We start from the raw sequence: 19,867 nt of genomic DNA on the forward strand, positions 1-19,867 counted from the left end.
TTCAGACTGAGAGGAAGCTGTTTGCTGGGCACTATGTAAAGGGAGGAAACATTGAGGCTGCTGTACCCAATTCTTTGACTGAAATAACTGCCCAGAGGCTGGTATCCCATCACCAAGTCACCCTTTATTGACATGTACACTGTGGCAAGTCAGCTGACAGTCAGTCCCTGAACTGAGGAGATTCTCAATGCCCTGTTTTTTTAAATATATCTGTAATCCAGGCTCCCTGATTGACCCAGGTTAACCAACCCAATCAAGGGTCTCACCTGGTTCCAATCGCTACATTGACTAAATGTCCATTCCGCTGCAATACTCTGAATACAGCTCTTGTTTTAGACACAAAACGATTGGCTTTGTTCCTCCTGTAGGTTTAAACATTGTCCACTCTCTGTCCAGGTGTGACGTTCTCTTTCTTTTGGAAGAACCTGGAGAGGCGGGCTGGCTCCACCATCGCTTCGGGGGGAAAGGTGCTCTCCAGTGGATTCTCCATCTACGCCAATGTTGATGGAGGCTATATCGAATTCTACACACGTAAAACCTTACAGAAATGGAAAGCAATGATCAGCCCACCGGGTAAGGCAATGATCAGCCTGTGAGAAAGGCAACTCCCTCTCATTTTCGTATGTTTGCAGCCCTTCACTGTATCAGGAGCTGCTCACACACTTACCACCGATACAGCCAATGGGAACTCCTGGAGTGTTCAGGCCATTCAGCCCCTCAAGCCTGTAGCACTATTCAGTCAGATTGTGGCTGCTCTGGATGGAGGGCTAATGCCTGAAGTGTTGATTTTCCTGCTCCCTGGATGCTGCCTGACCTGCTGCGCTTTTCCAGCACCACACTCTCGACTCTGACTCTCCGACATCTGCAGTCCTCAGTTTCTCTTTGTGGCTGATCTGTGGCCTAACTCGGTCTAACTGGTGTTATTGTGAAAGTTGTCTCTCTGTCTGATATCAGGCTTGTGTGTTGCCCTGACCTGTTGGTGTATTCCCAATATTTTTCTCCTACCTCTGCTTCTAACTTTGCTCATTTTCTAGTGTCCTTCCCTGGGTGTTTGATTATCTTTTAGTGATTCGGCCTGGGGGGGGGTTCCCAGGAGCCTATCAGTGAATTACCTTCACAGCACATGACCACAGGAACGGGAAACAGCGGGAAAAAGCACTGAGGATAATTGGGATTGCCTACGTCATCCAAAGGATCACATGATGCAATCAGTGTGATCAATCTGGATCAATAAGTCTTGAACCAATTCCGAGATGGTGCAGGAGAATTCCCAGTGGAGCAGGGGGAGATCTTTGAGAAGCATAGAGTCATTCAGCACAGAGTTGGACCCTTCGGTCCAATCAGTCCATGCTGGCCCTAATCCCAAACTAAACTCGTCCCACCTACCCGTTCCTGGCCCATATCCCTCCAACCCTTTCCTAGTCATGTACTTATCCCAATGTCTTTATTATGTAATTATAACCACATCCATCTCTTCCTCAGGATATTTGTTCCACATATGTACCAGCCTCTGTGTAAAAACAGTTGCCCTTCATGTCTTTTTTAAATCTTTCTCCTCTGACCTCATAATTATGCCCTGTGGCCTTGAACATCCCACTCAGGGGAAAAGACCTTTGCTATTCCCCTTATCTATGCCCCTCGTGATTTTATAAACCTCTATAAGATCACCCTTTAACCTTCTACAGTCCAGTGAGCAAAGTTCCAGCCTATGCAGCCTCTCTTTACAACTCAAACCTTCCATTCCCAGCAGCCTTCTGGTAAGTCTTTGCAGAACCCTCTCTGGTTTAATAATGTCCTTCCTATAACAGGACAACCAGAGCAACACACAGCACTTCAGAAGACAGCTGCACAACCTCAACATGACATCCCAACTCCTATACTCAAGGTCTGAGCAATGAAGGTAAGTGTGTTAAACACCTTCTTAAACTGCCCAATACACTCTACTCACCTGACATCAGGTCTCAAGTCACTCATGTACACCATCCCGAAATGTGAATTCAGAACAAAGAAAATTTACAGCCCAGGAACAGGCCCTTCGGCCCTCCAAGCCTGAGCCGATCCAAATCCACTGTCTAAACCTATTGTTGAATTCCTAAGCACCTGTATCCCTCTGCTCCCCACCTACTCATGCATCTGTCCTGATACATCTTAAATTAATCTACTGTGCCTGCCTCTACTGGAAAGAAACTTTAGGGTACATCATTATTAACCGTTTCAATTGACAGTCAAAGACAATCCTGGAGAGAGAAACGGAGTTCATTTAAGATTACAATTGGTGGTCATTCCTGAAAATCCTACCACACTGTCGGAAGGTAGTAATGGTACAGACGGTGTGGAGGAGATCCATCAGGGTGTTGCCTGGGCTGGGGTAACTCAGTGATGAAGGGAGAGTGGATGGGCTGTGGTTTGTTTTCATGAGAGCAATTTATCCCGTTTTTATGAGGGCATCCTTCAGCATCTTCAGGTGTCTGTTGCGTTCCTCATCTGAACAGATCCTCTGTATGTGCAGGCCTGTCTTACGGGATGGTTTCTTTAACATTTTGGATGTAAGTTTGCTCACTGAGCTGAAAGGTTCATTTCCAGATGTTTCATTGGACATCTGGAACATCTTCAGTGGACCTCACGTGAAGCAATGCTGAAAATCCCTGCTTTCTATTTATATGTTTGGGTTTTTTGGGTCAGTGATGGTATTTCCTGTGATGAAGTCACTTCCTGTTTCTTTTCTCAGGGGGTGGTAGATGGGGTCTAAATGACATCACCAACCCAAAGAAACCCAAACATATAAATAGAAAGCAGGAATTTTCAGCATTGCTTCGTATGAGGTCCACTGAAGATGTTACCCAGTAAGGTAATGAAACATCTGGAAATGAACCTTTCAGCTCAGCGAGCAAACCTACATCTGAAACCTCAAACTGAGCTGCAAATCTTCTCAAAATTCTTGAACGTGTTTAGGGTTGAAGCTAGAGAAGTGCAGCATTGTGAAGTTATCTGTGGGCTTGCAACAGAGTGAGGTACTGAGGTGTCCATCCTTGATGGAGATGTGTGTCCAAGAATGAGACTGATTCTGAAGAGTAGTCCATGGTAAGTCTGCTGCTGAGATGAAACTTTGTTGATATCACGGTGCAGTTGTTTCAGTGACTCCTTGTCCTGGGTCCAATCTCTGCAAGACATGTCAGATTATCGACACGGAAACTACCACCATCACACGTGGAGACACCACTCCCCATGTACATGGCAGGTACTCATGTGACTCAGCCAACATTACCTACCTCATACACTGCAGGCAAGGATGCCCTGAGGCAAGGTACATTGGTGAGACCGAGCAGACATTACAGTAACAGATGAATGGACACCGCACAACAATCATTAGGCAGGAGTGTTCCCTCCCAGTTGGGGAACACTTTAGCTGTCCGGGATATTCAACCTCTGATCTTCAGGTAAGCGTCCTCCAAGGGTGTCTTCAAGATAAACAACAATTCAGAATTGCCGAGCAGAAACTGATAGTCAGGTTCCGTAGCCATGAAGACAGCCTCAACCGTGATCTTGGGTTCCTGTTGCGCTACATGTGACCCCACCAGACTGTTCTGTATCTGTAAGATGTTCCTTACTCTCCTGTTTTGACACCATCGCCTTCATAAATTGTTCTGATCTCTCAGCCTCAATTAGTTTGTGCGGTTTTGGATTAATTATTACTTTGGTTAGACCCCCAGCATGTGACCCTTCTACTTATCATGTTATTTCAGTCATTGTCTCCAGCACCATCTTATTTATGATTATTTGTAATGATCTCTCTGCCTCATTTCGTCAGATTATAGGTCACCCCTTCACTTGTTATTCAGCTGTTGACATGTTACTCACATCTGTAAAGACTTTATTATAGAAAACTGCACTCTCACCATTTGTTTGGTCTGTCAATCTCTCTGATTATAAACTCTGGGCCTGTGTGCTTCTCTCTCACTTCACCTGATGAAGGGGCAGCGCTCCAAAAGCTTGTGATTTCAACTAAGCCTGTTGGACTATAACCGGTCTTAATTATTTTAAACATGGCTCCGTGACTGTAGCTTTTCCCGCTGAACTATTAATCTCTTTTGTACCTGGTTCATGTCTCAAAACCAACCAGATGTGTGTGATTGGACTTGCTGCCAATTGAAGGATCTGGAGAGAGTTACTAACAAATGTCTCAGGGCGAGAGGAGTTGATGCTAATTGAGAGTGAAGCACTGAGAGCAGTGTTTCCAACACAGTGTAGGGGCTCAGTAAAAGCAGAATTGAAGTTACTGCCTTAAACTTATTCTCAATTGTCCGTTGGCTTTTCAGTTTTCTGCACAGTGTGAAGCCTTTGAGAGAACCGTACTTGATTTTACAGCCTTTCAATTTTCCATTGAGAACTATTGACAGTGTATCTTTGTTTTAATTTTTCCGGAACTGTTTTACAAAAGGTCCAACAGGGAATACAGAATTATTTAAATTGTGCAAAGTTACAGCTCCAGCTACTTAAGGGGACACTGATGAGAAATTGCATTAATGTGATCTCAAAGTGAGTTCTTAAAATAAGTTAGGGCTGGGTATGAGATATACTCGATAGGCAGAGGGCTGGTTTCTCAAGGTTTTCTCTGTTTGTATACGCACACAATATCCTGCAATATCTTCTACTCAGGAGAAAGTGAGCACTGCAAATGCTGGAGATCAGAGTCAAGAGTGTGGTGCTGGAAAAGCGCAGCAGGTCAGGCAGCATCCATGGAGCAGGAAAATCAACATTTCGGGCCAGAGCCCCTCATCAGGAAAAAGGCTTGTGGGTCGGGGCTGAGAGAGATCTTCTACATAGGCTATTTCCTATTGTTAGGGAATTGCAAAGATGCATGTTTTTCGGTGTGTGCTTGTCTGTCTATTCACAGGATTACCATTCTCTGCTGACAATCCTGTGGCTATATTCAGGTGACCCACTGCTGTCCATCCTGCTCCAAGAGGAGATGATGGCACAGTGATATTATCACTGAGTAAAATTCTGCATCTTTGGTTCAAATCCTGGTGTGGCAGGTGGTGGGATTTAGATTCTCTTAATCTGGAATCTAATGACAACCATTTTCAATTGTTGGAAAAACGCCCATCTGGGTCACTAATGTCCTTTAGGGAAGGAAACTGCCATCCTTACCTGGTCTGGCCTACATGTGACTCCAGACCCACAGCAATGGGGTTGCCCTCTGGGCAATATATACTGGCCTGACCTGTGACTCCCACCTCCCATGAAAGAAAACATCTGTAACTCAATCAAACAAGTAAGAAAATTGCAAACAGGAACAATGACTGTTCAGTTTGGAAGCTTGACTTCAGCTCATTGTGTTCCAGGTCCTGAATGGACACACATCCTGTTCACATGGACCCCTGGAGGTGGTCTAAAGATTTATGTTAATGGTACATTCAGCACCAACGATACGCGTGGGGAGATAGCTGAGGGATATGAAAGTCCGAATGCTAACCTGGTGGTGGGCACAAAGAATGAGCAATCATACCGTCGCTATGTGACCGGATCATTCGATGAGTTTGTGATTTGGGAGCGAGCACTCTCCCCCCATGAGATTCAACTCTACTACAATGCGACAACAGGTAAAGGGATGGGCAAACCAGGAGATATGTTGATATTCTGTATGTGTAGATGGTGCCTTTCCCTGTGTCCCGGAGCATCGCCCATGCTGCAGTGACATACATCTCGTAAAGTCCCTTGTTGACTGTGAATACCTTTGGGGTGTCACAATGGGAAACACCAGAATTTTAAAGGCTAGTGGGATAGAATCTAGGCATGGCCTTTCATCAGGTCAAAGGTCAGCTCCAATTTCAGAATAATAAACAGAGATTGCTGGAAAATTTCTCTGTACAGAGAAATCAGGGTTAACATTTCAGGTCCAATCTGTTCCAATTTACTCAATACAATCTACCCCCACTGATCCCTTGTTCCCCGGAGAACCATAGCCAGTACAGCTGGAATAGGCCATTTGGCCCTTCATGCCTATTCCACCATTCAATATGATCATAGTCGATCATCCCTATTTCTGATTCCTCCCCATATCCTTTGATCCCTTTTGCCCTAAGAACCCTTTCTACCTCCTTGAAAACATTCAATATTTTGGCCTGAACCTCTGAGCCAGTGAATTCCACAGGCTCCCCCACTCTCTGAGTGAAGACATCTCTCCCCATCTCGGTCTGAAATGGCCCACCCAGTGTCCTTAAGACTGTGACCCCTGGTTCTGGATTCTCTGGTTACCTGCCTTTAGTGACCCATTCATTCATATAGCGCCTTCACCTGGTCCCACTTGGCTTCAGGCATTCTGGAAGGTAGTATTTGGATGACACATGGAGGTCAGAGAAGTGGGATCTAAATGATTCAGAAGTTGGTTAACTGCATGCCTGATTTGTAATGTCAACAGAGTGCGTTCAATTCCAACACCAACTCTCCTGGGTTGTGGTGACCCTCAGGTTAAACCACCACTCAGCCATCTCTCTCTCTCTCTGATAGAACAGTGCCTGGTTGGACTGTAGTGGTTTTATGCTAATCCAAATGGTTACTTTTCTGGGACATATTGTTATGGATTAGGTCAGACCACACAAGACATTTTTAAGCAGACAGCCAAGACCATAACTTTGCAATTCGTTTTGGTAAGTATACAGTGAAGATTACCCAGAGTAGGTTAGTGAGGTTGACTATCAGGTTTAAAATAGACAAAACAAAATTCACATAATTACGCAAATGAAACACAAAGAACAGAATAAAGAAGCCCCACAGAGCTCAGTCTCTCCAAACTAGACTTAATTATGCTGTTCTAAATATACACAACAATCCCAATAATCAAACACCCTTTAAAGCACGGTACTCAAAAGGGTCAGATACTTACAGGTTAAGGTTAGAAGGGCAGAAGAGAGAGTTTCCACACAACTTGCTGTTGAAATCCCAAATAGTTCTGGACTGAACTAAACTGCTCCGCTAGAGAGCTGACCATTCTCCTTTCATTATACAGGTCACTTCTAAAACATGACCACTTTGGCCTGAAGTCTCATCTGTTTACATATAAACAAGAGGCCTCTCAAAATCCTTGTCATCTCTGTCCCAGACCAGCCTGATGGGAGCCCGGCCGGGTTAGTTATTCCTCTGAGAAACATCAAGGACAGAATCTCCTTGAGCTCAGGAACAGCTTTTTGAAAAAAATGGGACTAGTTTTGTGACAATGTTCTCCTGTAGATTTCTTTACTTTTAATTGTGGATTTTATTAACTTAGCTGTAGAAATAATGTGCGATTGAACACTCGGAATCATGAACAACTGACCATCATCATCTCTCCCCAGGGCCCCATGGCTGTCAGACTGAGAGTGTCTCCCTGTCGCCCCAGGGGCATTTGGATTCTCGTCCTGTCACAACAGATGTTCCAGTAAGTCTCTGAATGGAATTACTTTTGCTCTGAATTATTCTACACATGGTTCCGAGGTAGGATCAAGGGCAACATGAATCAGCTCTTAATGATCGAATCACATCAAATTATTTTTATTCTTTCCAGCTGTCTACAGTTGCTTCTTCCCCCAGGACAGTCACTCGTGAAAAGGAAACAGAGAGTCGCCAGTCTCCAGTCACCCCTGATGGCTTCCTGGATTCCTCCTTAGTCCTCCCCAATAAAACATTGCCACATTATACTGCCTCCAATCTGACTGAGGTAATGTCTACCTGCAAAGTAATAATCCCACCATTGGGCACTTGTGCTGGGATCTGTGAGCAGCATTTAGATGGAAGTGACGTTTTGAGGTCTATGTCTAACCAAGGTTGACTTAGAGTCATAGAGATGTACAGCACAGAAACAAACTCTTCGGTCCAACCTGTCCACTCAGACCAGATATCCCAACCCAATCTAGTCCCACCTGCCAGCACCTGGCCCATATCCCTCTAAACCCTTCCTATTCATATACCCATCCAAATGCCTCTTAAATGTTGCAATTGTACCAGCCTCCACCACATCCTCTGGCAGCTCATTCCATACACGTACCACCCTCTGTGTGAAAAAGTTGCCCCTTAGGTCTCTTTTATATCTTTCCCCTCTCACCCTAAACCTATGCCCTCTAGTTCTGGACTCCCCGACCCCAGGGAAAAGACTTTGCCTATTTACCCTATCCATGCCTTTCATAATTTTGTAAACCTCTATAAGGTCACCCCTCAGCCTCCGACGCTCCAGGGAAAACAGCCCCAGCCCGTTCAGCCTCTCCCTGTAGCTTAGATCCTCCAACCCTGGCAACATCCTTGTAAATCTTTTCCGAACCCTTTCAAGTTTCACAACATCTTTCTGATAGGAAGGAGACCAGAATTGCACGCAATATTCCAAAAGTGGCGTAACCAATGTCCTGTACAGCCGCAACGTGACCTCCCAACTCCTGTACTCAATACTCTGACCAATAAAGGAAAGCAAACCAAACGCCTTCTTCACTATCCTATCTACCTGCGACTCCACTTTCAAAGAGCTATGCACTTGTTTATTTTTTTTTAAATTCTCTCATGGGATGTGGGTATCACTGGCTGGGCCCAGTATTTATTGCTTGTCCCTAGTTGCCCCTTGAGAAGGTGGGGCTGAGCTGCCTTGAACTATTGCAGTCCTACAATGTCCTTCCGGAGGGAACTCCGGGGTTTTGGGGATGATTATTTTTTGGCGCCTGTGTGGCATGAATAAGATATCAAAACTGAAGCAGGCCATTCAGCCCATCGAGCCTGCTCTGTTAGTCAATGAGATCATGGCGGACCTGATCATTCTCAACTCTACTTCCCTGCCTCATGACCCTTGATTGTCTTTCTGATTAAAAATCTATCCATGCAGCCTTGAATATACTGAACAACCCAGCCTCGCTTTGGGATAGAGTTCTATTGATCCACTCCCCTCTGATGAAATTCCTCCTTGTCTCTGTCTGAAATGGGAAACTCTTACTCTGAGATTTGCCCTCTGCTCCTAAACATTCCCACATTAAAAAAAAATCACTTCAGCTTCCACCAGGGTGGGATTTGAATCCAGCTCATTACCCTGAGCCTCCTGTTGTTGCTCCTGTAAATTCTCATCACAATCTTCATGGCGCTATCTAAATGCAAGCCCTTCTGTAGCAGTAGTATGTTGCCAGGTCCCTGTCACAGTCACAGGTGAGGTGCTGGAGCCCTGCTCGGTGTTGTACAGGTTATTGAGCGCAGTGTCATTGGGACCAGGGCCAATCACTAACTGGATTTGTTTGTTGTTTCTCTAGAACTTCCTGCAGACGGTGAGTGAAGTTCTGGCGTTGCCCAGTTGGAGTGGAACAGCAGAGGTGAGAAGTGCTTACTTGCCCTGTGCTCATCCTGAAGTAGATAATCATGACTTTCTCTTCAGAGTGTTTCATTAGCAGGTCAGGCAGCATCCGAGGAGCAGGAGAATCGAGGTTTCAGCATAAGCCCTTCATCAGGAAGCCCTCACTTTCTATGTATCTTTCCCTGGATTAGGGTCCAAGACTGTTGATAGTATTCCAGCTGGGGTCTGCATTGTACAGTGTAGCCTGAGTTTGCCGACACACACACTGTTAGAAATAGTTCCCTTTCTCCCACCTGACCACTCCCATCGGTCTCTTGCTTCTCTCGTTCAGCCTTACTCTGCACTAAGGTGCTTTTGGTTATTTCCCTAATCATCCTGTTCAGCATGTTACTACACAACTCTAGCAGCTGGGTCATGAACATGGATCCCCTGGCTCAGAGGTACAGACCCCACCACCAGGGATAAATTTCCCTCCCCTCCCCTATCAGTGTTCCGAAAAGACCACTCCCTCCGTGACTCCCTCGTCAGGTACACACCCCCCACCAACCCAACCTCCACTCCCAGCACCTTCCCCTGCAACCGCAAGAAATGCAAAACTTGCTCCCACACCTCTCCCCTCACTTCGCTCCAAGGCCCCAAGGGATCCTTCCATATCCGCCACAAATTCACCTGCACCTCCACACACATCATTTACTGCATCCGCTGCACCCGATGTGGCCTCCTCTATATTGGGGAGACAGGCCGCCTACTTGCGGAACGTTTCAGAGAACACCTCTGGGACACCCGGACCAACTAACCCAACCACCCCGTGGCTCAACACTTTAACTCCCCCTCCCACTCCACCAAGGACATGCAGGTCCTTGGACTCCTCCATCGCCAGACCATAGCAACACGACGGCTGGATGAAGAGCGCCTCATCTTCCGCCTAGGAACCCTCCAACCGCAAGGGATGAACTCAGATTTCTCCAGTTTCCTCATTTCCCCTCCCCCCACCTTGTCTCAGTCAAATCCCTTGAATCTTCTTCCTGACCTCTCCGCCCCCACCCCACTCCAGCCTATCACCCTCACCTTGACCTCCTTCCACCTATCACATCTCCATCGCCCCTCCCCCAAGTCCCTCCTCCCTACCTTTTATCTTAGCCTGCTGGACACACTTTCCTCATTCCTGAAGAAGGGCTTATGCCCGAAACGTCGAATCTCCTGTTCTCTGGATGCTGCCTGACCTGCTGCGCTTTTCCAGCAACACATTTTCAGCTCTGATCTCCAGCATCTGCAGACCTCACTTTCTCCTCAGAGGTACAGACACTACCACTGTGCCACATGAGCTCTTCAGTGCTGCATTACTCTTAAGTGGCATGTTTATAATGACAGGCATTGAGTATAACATATTGTAACCGTATAAAACTTTACTGCAGTCACATTTAGAACGTGGTGTGTAATTCTGGTGCCACCCCATAGGAAAGACATGGAGGGTTTGGAGAGGGTGCAGAAAACCTTCCCAGGATATTGCCTGGGTTGGAGTGTCTTAGCTACAACAAGAGATTGGACAAACTTTGATTGTTTTCAGTAGACCGTCGGAGGCTGAGGGAGTGATCTGATAGAAGTCTATATGAGAGGCGTGGATAGGGTGGATGGCTGGGTGGAAGTATCAAATACTAGGGGGGACTGGTTTAATGTGAGAGGGGAAATGTTTAAGGAAGATGTGCAAGGCAAGTTTTTGACACAGAGGGTGTTAGGTGCCTGGAAGACACTGTCAGGGGAGATGGAAGAAGCAGGTAGGATACCAATGTTTAAGAAACATTTAGACAGAAACATGAATAGGCAGGAAACAGAGTGTTAAAGATCCGAGAGAGAGAGAGAGAGAGAGAGAGAGCGGTGGGGAGAGAAGCAGGTGAGTTTAGTTTAGAATAGTATCATGGTTTGTATGGTCATGGTGGGCCAAAGGGCCTGTCCTGTGCTGTACAGTTTTACGTCTTGTCATCTGTTTGAAGGAAAGACTAACAGAGACAGTTGTGTTGATATAAAACACCCAGGATTGGGTTTGCATTTTGGCTTTGAGGTTGAAATGGAATTTACTGAAGAAAAGCTGCAGCTTTTGAAAAAAAATTCTGGTGAGTCCCAGACACAGAGAAAACCGCTCATACTCCAGCATTTTGTCATAACTTCCAAGTGTCTAAAAATACTTCACAGTTACGTACTGTTAAAGTTCTGCAAAGGGAACAAATTCTACACAGGGAGATACCACAGCTAGCACTGTCTGGATACACTTAGATTTCTTTTTCAGTTGTACTGTGGGATCCTTTACAACTGTCTGAGAGGGCAGATGGCACCTTGATGGGAAGACGTGTCTGTGATGGAGACAGTGCCTCTGACAGTGCAGCACTCCCTCAGGCCTCCCTGTACTGCAGTGTCTGTCCTGATTCTCAAGTTCCAGGCTTTGGAACTGAACGTCCTGAATGAGAGCATGATCCACTGAGGCCTCACTAACATCACACTCACACTCTCACACACTCACTCACACACAGACACCCACACACCCACACACCCAGCTGAGGTCCTGCACTGTACTTTATTCTGTTTGTATGAATGACACAGCATTGTTTATATTATTTACCATCTTTCTTGTGCTCTTCTGGTTTTAGTCTGTATGTTTATGCAGTGTCTGTAAGAGCGAGATTGTATTGGGATGTTATGTGTTTTGTCCCCAGTCAGTGACTGTGGTCAGTGGTTTGATTGACACGGTCGACAAAGTCATGATTAGAGTGGCCAGCAGCCTGGAGGGAAGCCCCGGCTCAGCTGTCAGCATTGAGGGAAGGTCCGATGTCGCAGGTATGTGTCTGCCCAGTTCGATTCTGTCCACCACCCACCTTGGTATGGTAGGGGCAAAGAAACACAAAGAGGTTCATTGAGCTGAGCAAATACTGACCCGGACATAATCTACAGGCACACATACACAGAGAAACATGCCCACACATTGTCATGAGCAAACACACATGTAGGCAGACATATAGACACACACACACAGAGACAGACAGACAGACACACACACACACATCCACACACCCTCAGACGCACATGCACCCCTAATGAGTTGTTGTAAACTGTTTCTCTCTGCACAACAGATATCAGACCTACTGAGTTTTTCCAGCACTTTCTATTTTTGTTTCCGATTTCGAGCACTTGCAAGATTTTTCTTTTATTGTTCATTTCTTTGTGCTTTTATTTAATTCTGTTGTTCTGTTCCTTTTTAAATGTTGCTGTGTTCCATTCTGGTTGAGAATCCCCGATTTAAACTTGAATTCATTCGTTCGGTCTCTGCAGGTGATTCACTGAGTGTTCTTAGTGCGTTCTGATCCAGACTTCCAACAGCTTAGGTGGTCCTTTCCCTCTTCAGTCCTGAGTCAGATCCTGTTCAGACCTCTCAGAACATTATCCCCTTCTTTGTGTTAAAAATGGAACTGAGGCAGCATCATGTGACAGTAACCTCTGACTGAGTCTGTGTTACCAGCCCTTTCCCTTTTGGTCTCAGTTTAATTTAAGATTTACCACCTGACACCTGGAAAATGTGAATTTACCTGGAGATGATATTGTCTTCATATTGTGTTGTTTTGTTATGAGCAAACATTCAAACAACAGCTGATGAAAATTCAAACATATCTTTAAAATTACCAATGAAATTATACCCAAATTTCACTACTAAGGTACTCATTCACTGTTGAAGGGAAATTATAGCGATCAGTTTCAACACCGTGAGATCCCACAAACAGCAAGGGTTTGGTCATTTGCCTTTGAAGTATTTGAGGATCAGTTCTCGGCTGAGTGTGATGGGAATAATAGTGTAACAGCACAGCTGCATGGAGGGTCTGTGCATGCTGTGTGTGTGTGTGTGTGTGGTCACACAGATTGGGGAGGTCTGCATGGAGACAGGAAACATGAGAGGGAGCACAGCGAAGGAGAAATCCCATTAGAGAAGATCGACAAGATCTCCAATGATGGTGTTCCCTACACAGCTCTGTCATGTTTCCGGTTGAAATGACCTGCCGCTGTGAGTTTAGTGAGATGAGGTGAAACAGCTTGACTCTGAGGGTTGTATGGATTTGGAATGTGCTCCCTGGGGGGAGTGGGGGAGGTGGATTCCACGGGGGGGAGGTCAGAAGAGAGCTGGAGCTTTATCTGAAAGTGATCTATTTCGAGGTCTACGGGGATAGGGCTGGACAGTGGGGAGTAGCTGGGGGTGGCTCTTTCAGGAGCTGGTTCAGACACAAAGGGCTCCTTCTGTGCTGTAAAACTCTATGATTCTATAAATTGAGAAAGTGCAGTAAGGCCATGGCTCTCCTTGTATATCAGTTGCTGAAGGTGAGCTTTATAGGCGCAGTGGGCAGCGATGAAGGCAAATGGTATTTGGCCTTCATCGTGAGAGGGCTTGAGTACAGGAACAGGAATATCTTGCTGAGACCACATTTGGTGTATTATGTGCAGTGTTGGTCTTTTTATTGAGAAAGGAGTGTAAAAGGTTAACCAGACAGATTCCTGGGATGGCAGCACTGATGTGTGGGAAGAGAAGGGATTGTTTCGGATTATATTCAACGGCGTTTAGAAGAATGAGGGGCATCTCATAGAAACCTATAAAACCCTAACAAGGCTAGACAGGGGGAGTGGGCATTCCCAATGACCAGGGAGTGCAGAACCAAGGGTCACAGTGTAAGGAGACGGAGTAAAAAATGAGGTCTGCAGATGCTGGAGATCACAGCTGCAAATGTGTTGCTGGTCAAAGCACAGCAGGCCAGGCAGCATCTCAGGAATAGAGAATTCCTTCTGTGCAGAGGAGATGACCTGGGGGGTGCAGTGAGAGAGGGACTCACTGAAATCCTTGTAGAGGGAGGAAGAGAGCTTCTTCAAGGAAGGCATCCTTGTAAGAGGATTCGCAGTAGGTTAAAATCTTCGAGTAAAAAATGAGGTCTGCAGATGCTGGAGATCACAGCTGCAAATGTGTTGCTGGTCAAAGCACAGCAGGCCAGGCAGCATCTCAGGAATAGAGAATTCCTTCTGTGCAGAGGAGATGACCTGGGGGGTGCAGTGAGAGAGGGACTCACTGAAATCCTTGTAGAGGGAGGAAGAGAGCTTCTTCAAGGAAGGCATCCTTGTAAGAGGATTCGCAGTAGGTTAAAATCTTCGAGTAAAAAATGAGGTCTGCAGATGCTGGAGATCACAGCTGCAAATGTGTTGCTGGTCAAAGCACAGCAGGCCAGGCAGCATCTCAGGAATAGAGAATTCCTTCTGTGCAGAGGAGATGACCTGGGGGGTGCAGTGAGAGAGGGACTCACTGAAATCCTTGTAGAGGGAGGAAGAGAGCTTCTTCAAGGAAGGCATCCTTGTAAGAGGATTCGCAGTAGGTTAAAATCTTCGAGTAAAAAATGAGGTCTGCAGATGCTGGAGATCACAGCTGCAAATGTGTTGCTGGTCAAAGCACAGCAGGTTAGGCAGCATCTATTCCTGAGATGCTGCCTGGCCTGCTGTGCTTTGACCAGCAACACATTTGCAGCAAGGAGACGGAGTAATCGGTTTAGAACTGAGCCGATGAGCAATGTCTTCACCCAGAGAGTGGGGAGCCTGTAGGATTCCCTCCCACAGGAGGAAGGCAGGGCCAAATGATTATGTATGATTCTGAGAAGTAATTGAATATAGCACTTGGAGCGCAAAGGATTTGGGGAGAAGCAGGAACAGGTGATGGGGTCAGCCATGACCATAATGACTGGTAGAGCAGGCTTCTGGGGCTGAATGGCCTCCTCAGTTTGCTACTTTTCTATGTTTTGTAAACATTTATCCAATTCCCTTTTGAAAGTTCCTCTACAAGCAATCCATTCCTCCACTGTAGTCCTTTCAGGCAGCCCATCCCTGAACTCAGCAACTCGGTGTGTGAAAGAAACACCTCACCCCATCTCCTCCTTCATTCCTTGGTCTTTAGATTTGCCAGCAGTTCCTCCATCATTACCCCTCTGTGATTGTGAACACCTTGGATTAAAGCTTTCCTTATCTTTCTCCATTGTAGGGAGAATACTAGCAATTTCTTCACGTTCTGTACACTCACTGAACTCTCCCTTCCCTGGTTCAATTTCCCTGCCTAGGAGCTCCCCTAGGGTGGGGGACTTGGCATTTATTCCCAGAGACCAATGTTAGCACAGATTCTGTCAAACTGTCATAGAGCAATAGAGATGTACAGCATGTCCTGAGTGGTTACGGTCACACAGACACTGTCTGACTGAATTGGGTGGAGTTTATTGCACATACTGGAGGTGGAGAATAATGTCTAACTAATTGATTTCTTTCTGGTTATAGATTACTCCTTAGTTAAAGTTCCAGATGGCTCAAGTCTGACCAGTTATCGGTTCCCAGCGCGAGGAATGAGCTTCATCTTGGTCCCAGGAGAGGCTTTCCACAGGAAAAGTAAGCAGCTTTTATCGAAAGGTGTCGTTAATAAACTAATACTAGTTCAGTTTTTCTGTCAAGTTTCTTTCATTCCCTCATGGGACATAGGTGTCACTGGTTGGGCCCAGCATTTATTACCATCCCTAGTTGCCCCTTGAGAAGGTGGGAGTGAGCTGCCTTCTTGAACCGCTGCAGTCCATGTGCTGTAGGCAGACCCACAATGCCCTGAGGGAGGGAATTCCAGGATTCTGACCCAGTGACACTGAAGGAACGGTGATATATTTCCTTTTTTTGGGCTGGTGAGGGGCTTGGAGGGGAACTTGCAGGAGGTGGTGTTCCCGTGTATCTGCTGCCCTTGTTCTTCTAGATAGAAGTGGTCGTGGGTTTAGAAGGTGCTGTCTGAGGATCTTTGGTGAATTTCTGCAGTGCATCTTGTAAATGGTACACACTGCTGCTACTGAGCAGCAATGGTGGAGGGAGTGGATGTGGTGTCAATCAAGCCGGTTGCTTTGTCCTGGATGGTGTTGAGCTTCTTGAGTGTTGTTGGAGCTGCCCCCATCCAGGCAAGTGGGGAGTATTCCATCACCCTCCTGACTTGTGCCTTGTAGATGGTGGACGGGCTTTGGGGAGTCAGGAGGGGAGTTACTTGCTACAGTATTCCCAGCCTCTGACCTGCCCTTGTAGCCACAACGTTAATATGGTGAGTCCAGTTTAGTTTGTGTGTCGAGGTATCTTCAGCTATCTTATTGCAGACTGGGATTTGGTATGTTACAGTTGTGACGATTTGTGTAAATGAGGCTGCTGACATTTCTTGTTCTTAATCCTTTTCCCCAGATGGTTTAAGCTATGACAGGCCGGGAGCAGGGGGTGGAGCTCTCTAGCTAGGTGTCCGGAAAATTCATGTCAATGGTTGTCAAAGCTCAGTCTCTCTTGTACATCAAGTGATCTCTCTGCCATTATCGGGGGACGCAATGGTCTTAATCCAGAAACACAACTGATGTTCTGGTGACCCAGGTTCAAATCTCCCCGCTGCAAATGGTGGAATTAGAATTCAATAAATATTCTAATTTCCAGAGTCTAATGATGGCCATGAATCCATTGTCAATTGTCAGAAAAAAAACACCTGGGTCAATAATGTCCTTCAGGGAAGGAAACTGCCGTCGTTACCTGGGCTGGCCACCACGTGACTCCAGACCCACAGCAATGGGGTTGAACCTTAACCGCCCTCTGGGCAATTAGGGATGGGCAATGAATGCTGGACTAGCCAGCAACAGTCTTCATCCCTTGAATGAATTGAAAAAACGATCATTTGAATTGTTCACTTTCAAGCAGAAGTGAGGGTGTTCTGAAAACCCTCAATGGAATGAACAATTAACGGCCCATCCAGCACAACAGTGTGACTTTCTACTGGGAGTTGAGGATCAAGCAGAGTCTTTCCCAATCCCACAGGGAATGTTTTGGGATTTTCCATTGTCCCAGGGTTGCCTTTCTGCCCTCTTCCTTCTGAACTTGGAGGTGGAAAAGTCCTCTCTGTGAGAGCTCACCTCCAGTGAGTGTCTGTGTCAGGCAGTGAGTGATGATATTGGCACCAAACACGAGAGTTACAATCAGCCTGGTCTGCTGCTCCATTACTAGCCCACTTCACCCATGCTTGTTTCTGCTTCCTCTATCCCTTCCCCTCAACTCCCCCCGAATCCCTAGAATTCCTACTCAATTATATCACCATCAACTGAATTGGGACTGAATTTTTCTTGGGCTTTTAAAGTTTGATGAAAGGGTAAATTTATGTATGTTCTCTCCTGAGACTGCGTTCCAGCTGTCAGGAATAGGTTGTAAATTCACAGGAGTGACATTTGTAGGAATTGCTGGATTAAAATTAATCCCAGCCTTTGAACGGCACCAGTCAGTAATTTGCAACGTTTGGAAATTGACAGTGAAATTGGAAATGAAACATAACATTTCTTGTGCCTCTGAGAGTCATTAGAGAAAAGACAAGGCAGTTCCAGTGTTATCTTTGAAACATCCCTTAGAATCTTTGTCACATCCTGGAAACATCCTGAAAGACTGATTTGGTGAATCATTTTTGAAGAGGGTCACCTTTTTACATAGGAGAAAGTGAGGACTGCAGATGCTGGAGATCAGAGCTGAAAATGTGTTGCTGGAAAAGCGCAGCAGGTCAGGCAGCATTGAAGGAACAGGAAATTCGACATTTCGGGCATAAGCCCTTCTTCAGGAAAAGAAGGGACTGGGCTAATGCCCGAAACGTCGAATCTCCTGTTCCTTGGATGTTGCCTGACCTGCTGCCCTTTTCCAGCAACACATTTTCAGCAGCTTTTTACATAATCAGATCTTCCAGCACAGAAAGAGGCCATTCAGCCCATCACTGCTCCTTGAAAGAGTTACTCACTCTTCATTGCCCCAATAATGTTGACTTTTCAAGGGTTTATTCTCTCTGAGAATACAGACAACATATTCCAATATGCAACAACTCGCTGCCTGAAGGAAATTCCCTTGCCTCTCTGCTTCCTTGTCCTTAATCTCCAACCTGTGGTTTCCAGTCTTCCTGCCAATTGAAAACGTTTGTCCTTACTGAGTCTCAGTAAAGACCCTGACCTTCTCCTCTCTGTGGAGAACACCACCAGTGCCTCCATGCTCTGTGCGTTTGTTGAGCTCCCCCATCTCCTGCGTGAATCTGGTTTGTTTGAAATTATTCGCCAAGTCCAAGAGAAGCTGTCTGTGATCTCATGGCGTTTATCTGCTGTGGTGTGTGATTGATGCTTCAGTCTCCCTGCCTGGCCTTCCCCCCACCCCTGTGAACGGGGTGGGGGGAAGGGGTGTGTGGGGGGAGGGGAGGTCCCTTTGTTTTATTGCCCGTCACTGTGAACACACATGGAGTACCTCAAGCGTTTATAGTTAATGGTTTACAGACGCTATCAGATTAAATCAGGTGGAATTCATTCCAGATGTATTTATTTTAACATGTTCCCTCTGCCCCACCCACCCAATTACATTGGGCTGTTTTTCCAATTATCTTCAATCTGTCCCCTCTGATTCCTGACCCTCCTTCCAAAGGGTACCCCTCCTCCCTGTCTGATCCAGCAAATTCCTTCCCAGTTGTTGTTGTGAAATTAACCAGGCCAGAGCATAGCAAGATCCAACTTTCAAACGTAAGATGAATGGGGAGTTAATCTGTTACATTTGTGTGGTTTCTGGTTCACCAAGACCATGCCATGCCAAAGGATGGTGCCGAGGGAGTTAGAATTGGCACATGGGGCGAATCTGGCACATTTAGATTAGATTAGTGTGGAAACAGGCCCTTCGGCCCAACAAGTCCACACCGACCCTCCGAAGAGCAACTCACCCAGACCCATTCCCCTACACCTAACACTACGGGCAATTTAGCGTGGCCAATTCACCTAACCTGCACATTTTTGGACTGTGGGAGGAAACTGGAGCATCCAGAGGAAACCCACACAGACACGGGGAGAATGTGCAAACTCCACACAGACAATTTATGAGGGACAATAGTGTTCCCTTACAAAATCTCAGAAATGTTCAGCTCCAGCAAGCCTGCACCAGCTCCCTGAATGTCAACACACCCTCCATCCTCCTTAACCAAGGATTCCAACACCCTCTACACCGCATTGTTAACAGGGCCCTCAGCTGTATCTGACCCATCTCCCATACCACTACCCTCGCCCCTTCCCTTCCCTCCCAGAACAATGACAGGGTTCCTGTTGCCCTCACGTTCCACCCCTCCCAGTCTCTAAATCATAGGATCATCCTCCGCCCATTTCCCCACCTCCATCAGGATGGCACCACCAAGCACATCCCCCTCCCCATGCATTCCTCCTCATCTCTGTCTCAATTGTGCAACCCTTTATTATGAGATGATGCCGTCTGGTCCTAGACTGTCTCACAACAGGAAACAACCTCTCCACATCTACCCTCTCAGGTCTCCAATAATCTTGACTGTTTCAATGAGCTCACCTCTCAATCCGCTAGACTCCGAGATTAAAGGCCCAAGCAACTCAACTGCTCCTCATGAGGCAGTCCCTCCACCCCCTGGGATCAGCTGAGGGAACCATCCAACAATGCCAGGAGAGCTTTCCTGAGGTGAATGTGCTCTGGAGGGTGGTGGGG

At 46.4% G+C, this 19,867-nt stretch overlaps 1 protein-coding gene across 2 annotated transcripts in view; it reads left to right on the plus strand.

Moving 5' to 3' along the window:
• adgrd1 (adhesion G protein-coupled receptor D1) overlaps positions 1-19,867 on the plus strand; it is a 299,554-nt gene that overhangs the window by 24,624 nt on the left and 255,063 nt on the right. For both annotated transcript variants that reach the window (XM_060843366.1, XM_060843367.1), the window contains 7 exons: positions 397-573; positions 5,346-5,603; positions 7,335-7,417; positions 7,544-7,696; positions 9,258-9,317; positions 12,007-12,127; positions 15,635-15,742. In XM_060843366.1, coding sequence (XP_060699349.1) covers positions 397-573; positions 5,346-5,603; positions 7,335-7,417; positions 7,544-7,696; positions 9,258-9,317; positions 12,007-12,127; positions 15,635-15,742 — 960 coding nt within the window. The remainder of the gene's footprint in view (positions 1-396; positions 574-5,345; positions 5,604-7,334; positions 7,418-7,543; positions 7,697-9,257; positions 9,318-12,006; positions 12,128-15,634; positions 15,743-19,867) is intronic.

The sequence above is a fragment of the Hemiscyllium ocellatum genome, chromosome 24 (genome assembly GCF_020745735.1).
Source record: "Hemiscyllium ocellatum isolate sHemOce1 chromosome 24, sHemOce1.pat.X.cur, whole genome shotgun sequence".
NCBI lineage: Eukaryota > Metazoa > Chordata > Chondrichthyes > Orectolobiformes > Hemiscylliidae > Hemiscyllium > Hemiscyllium ocellatum.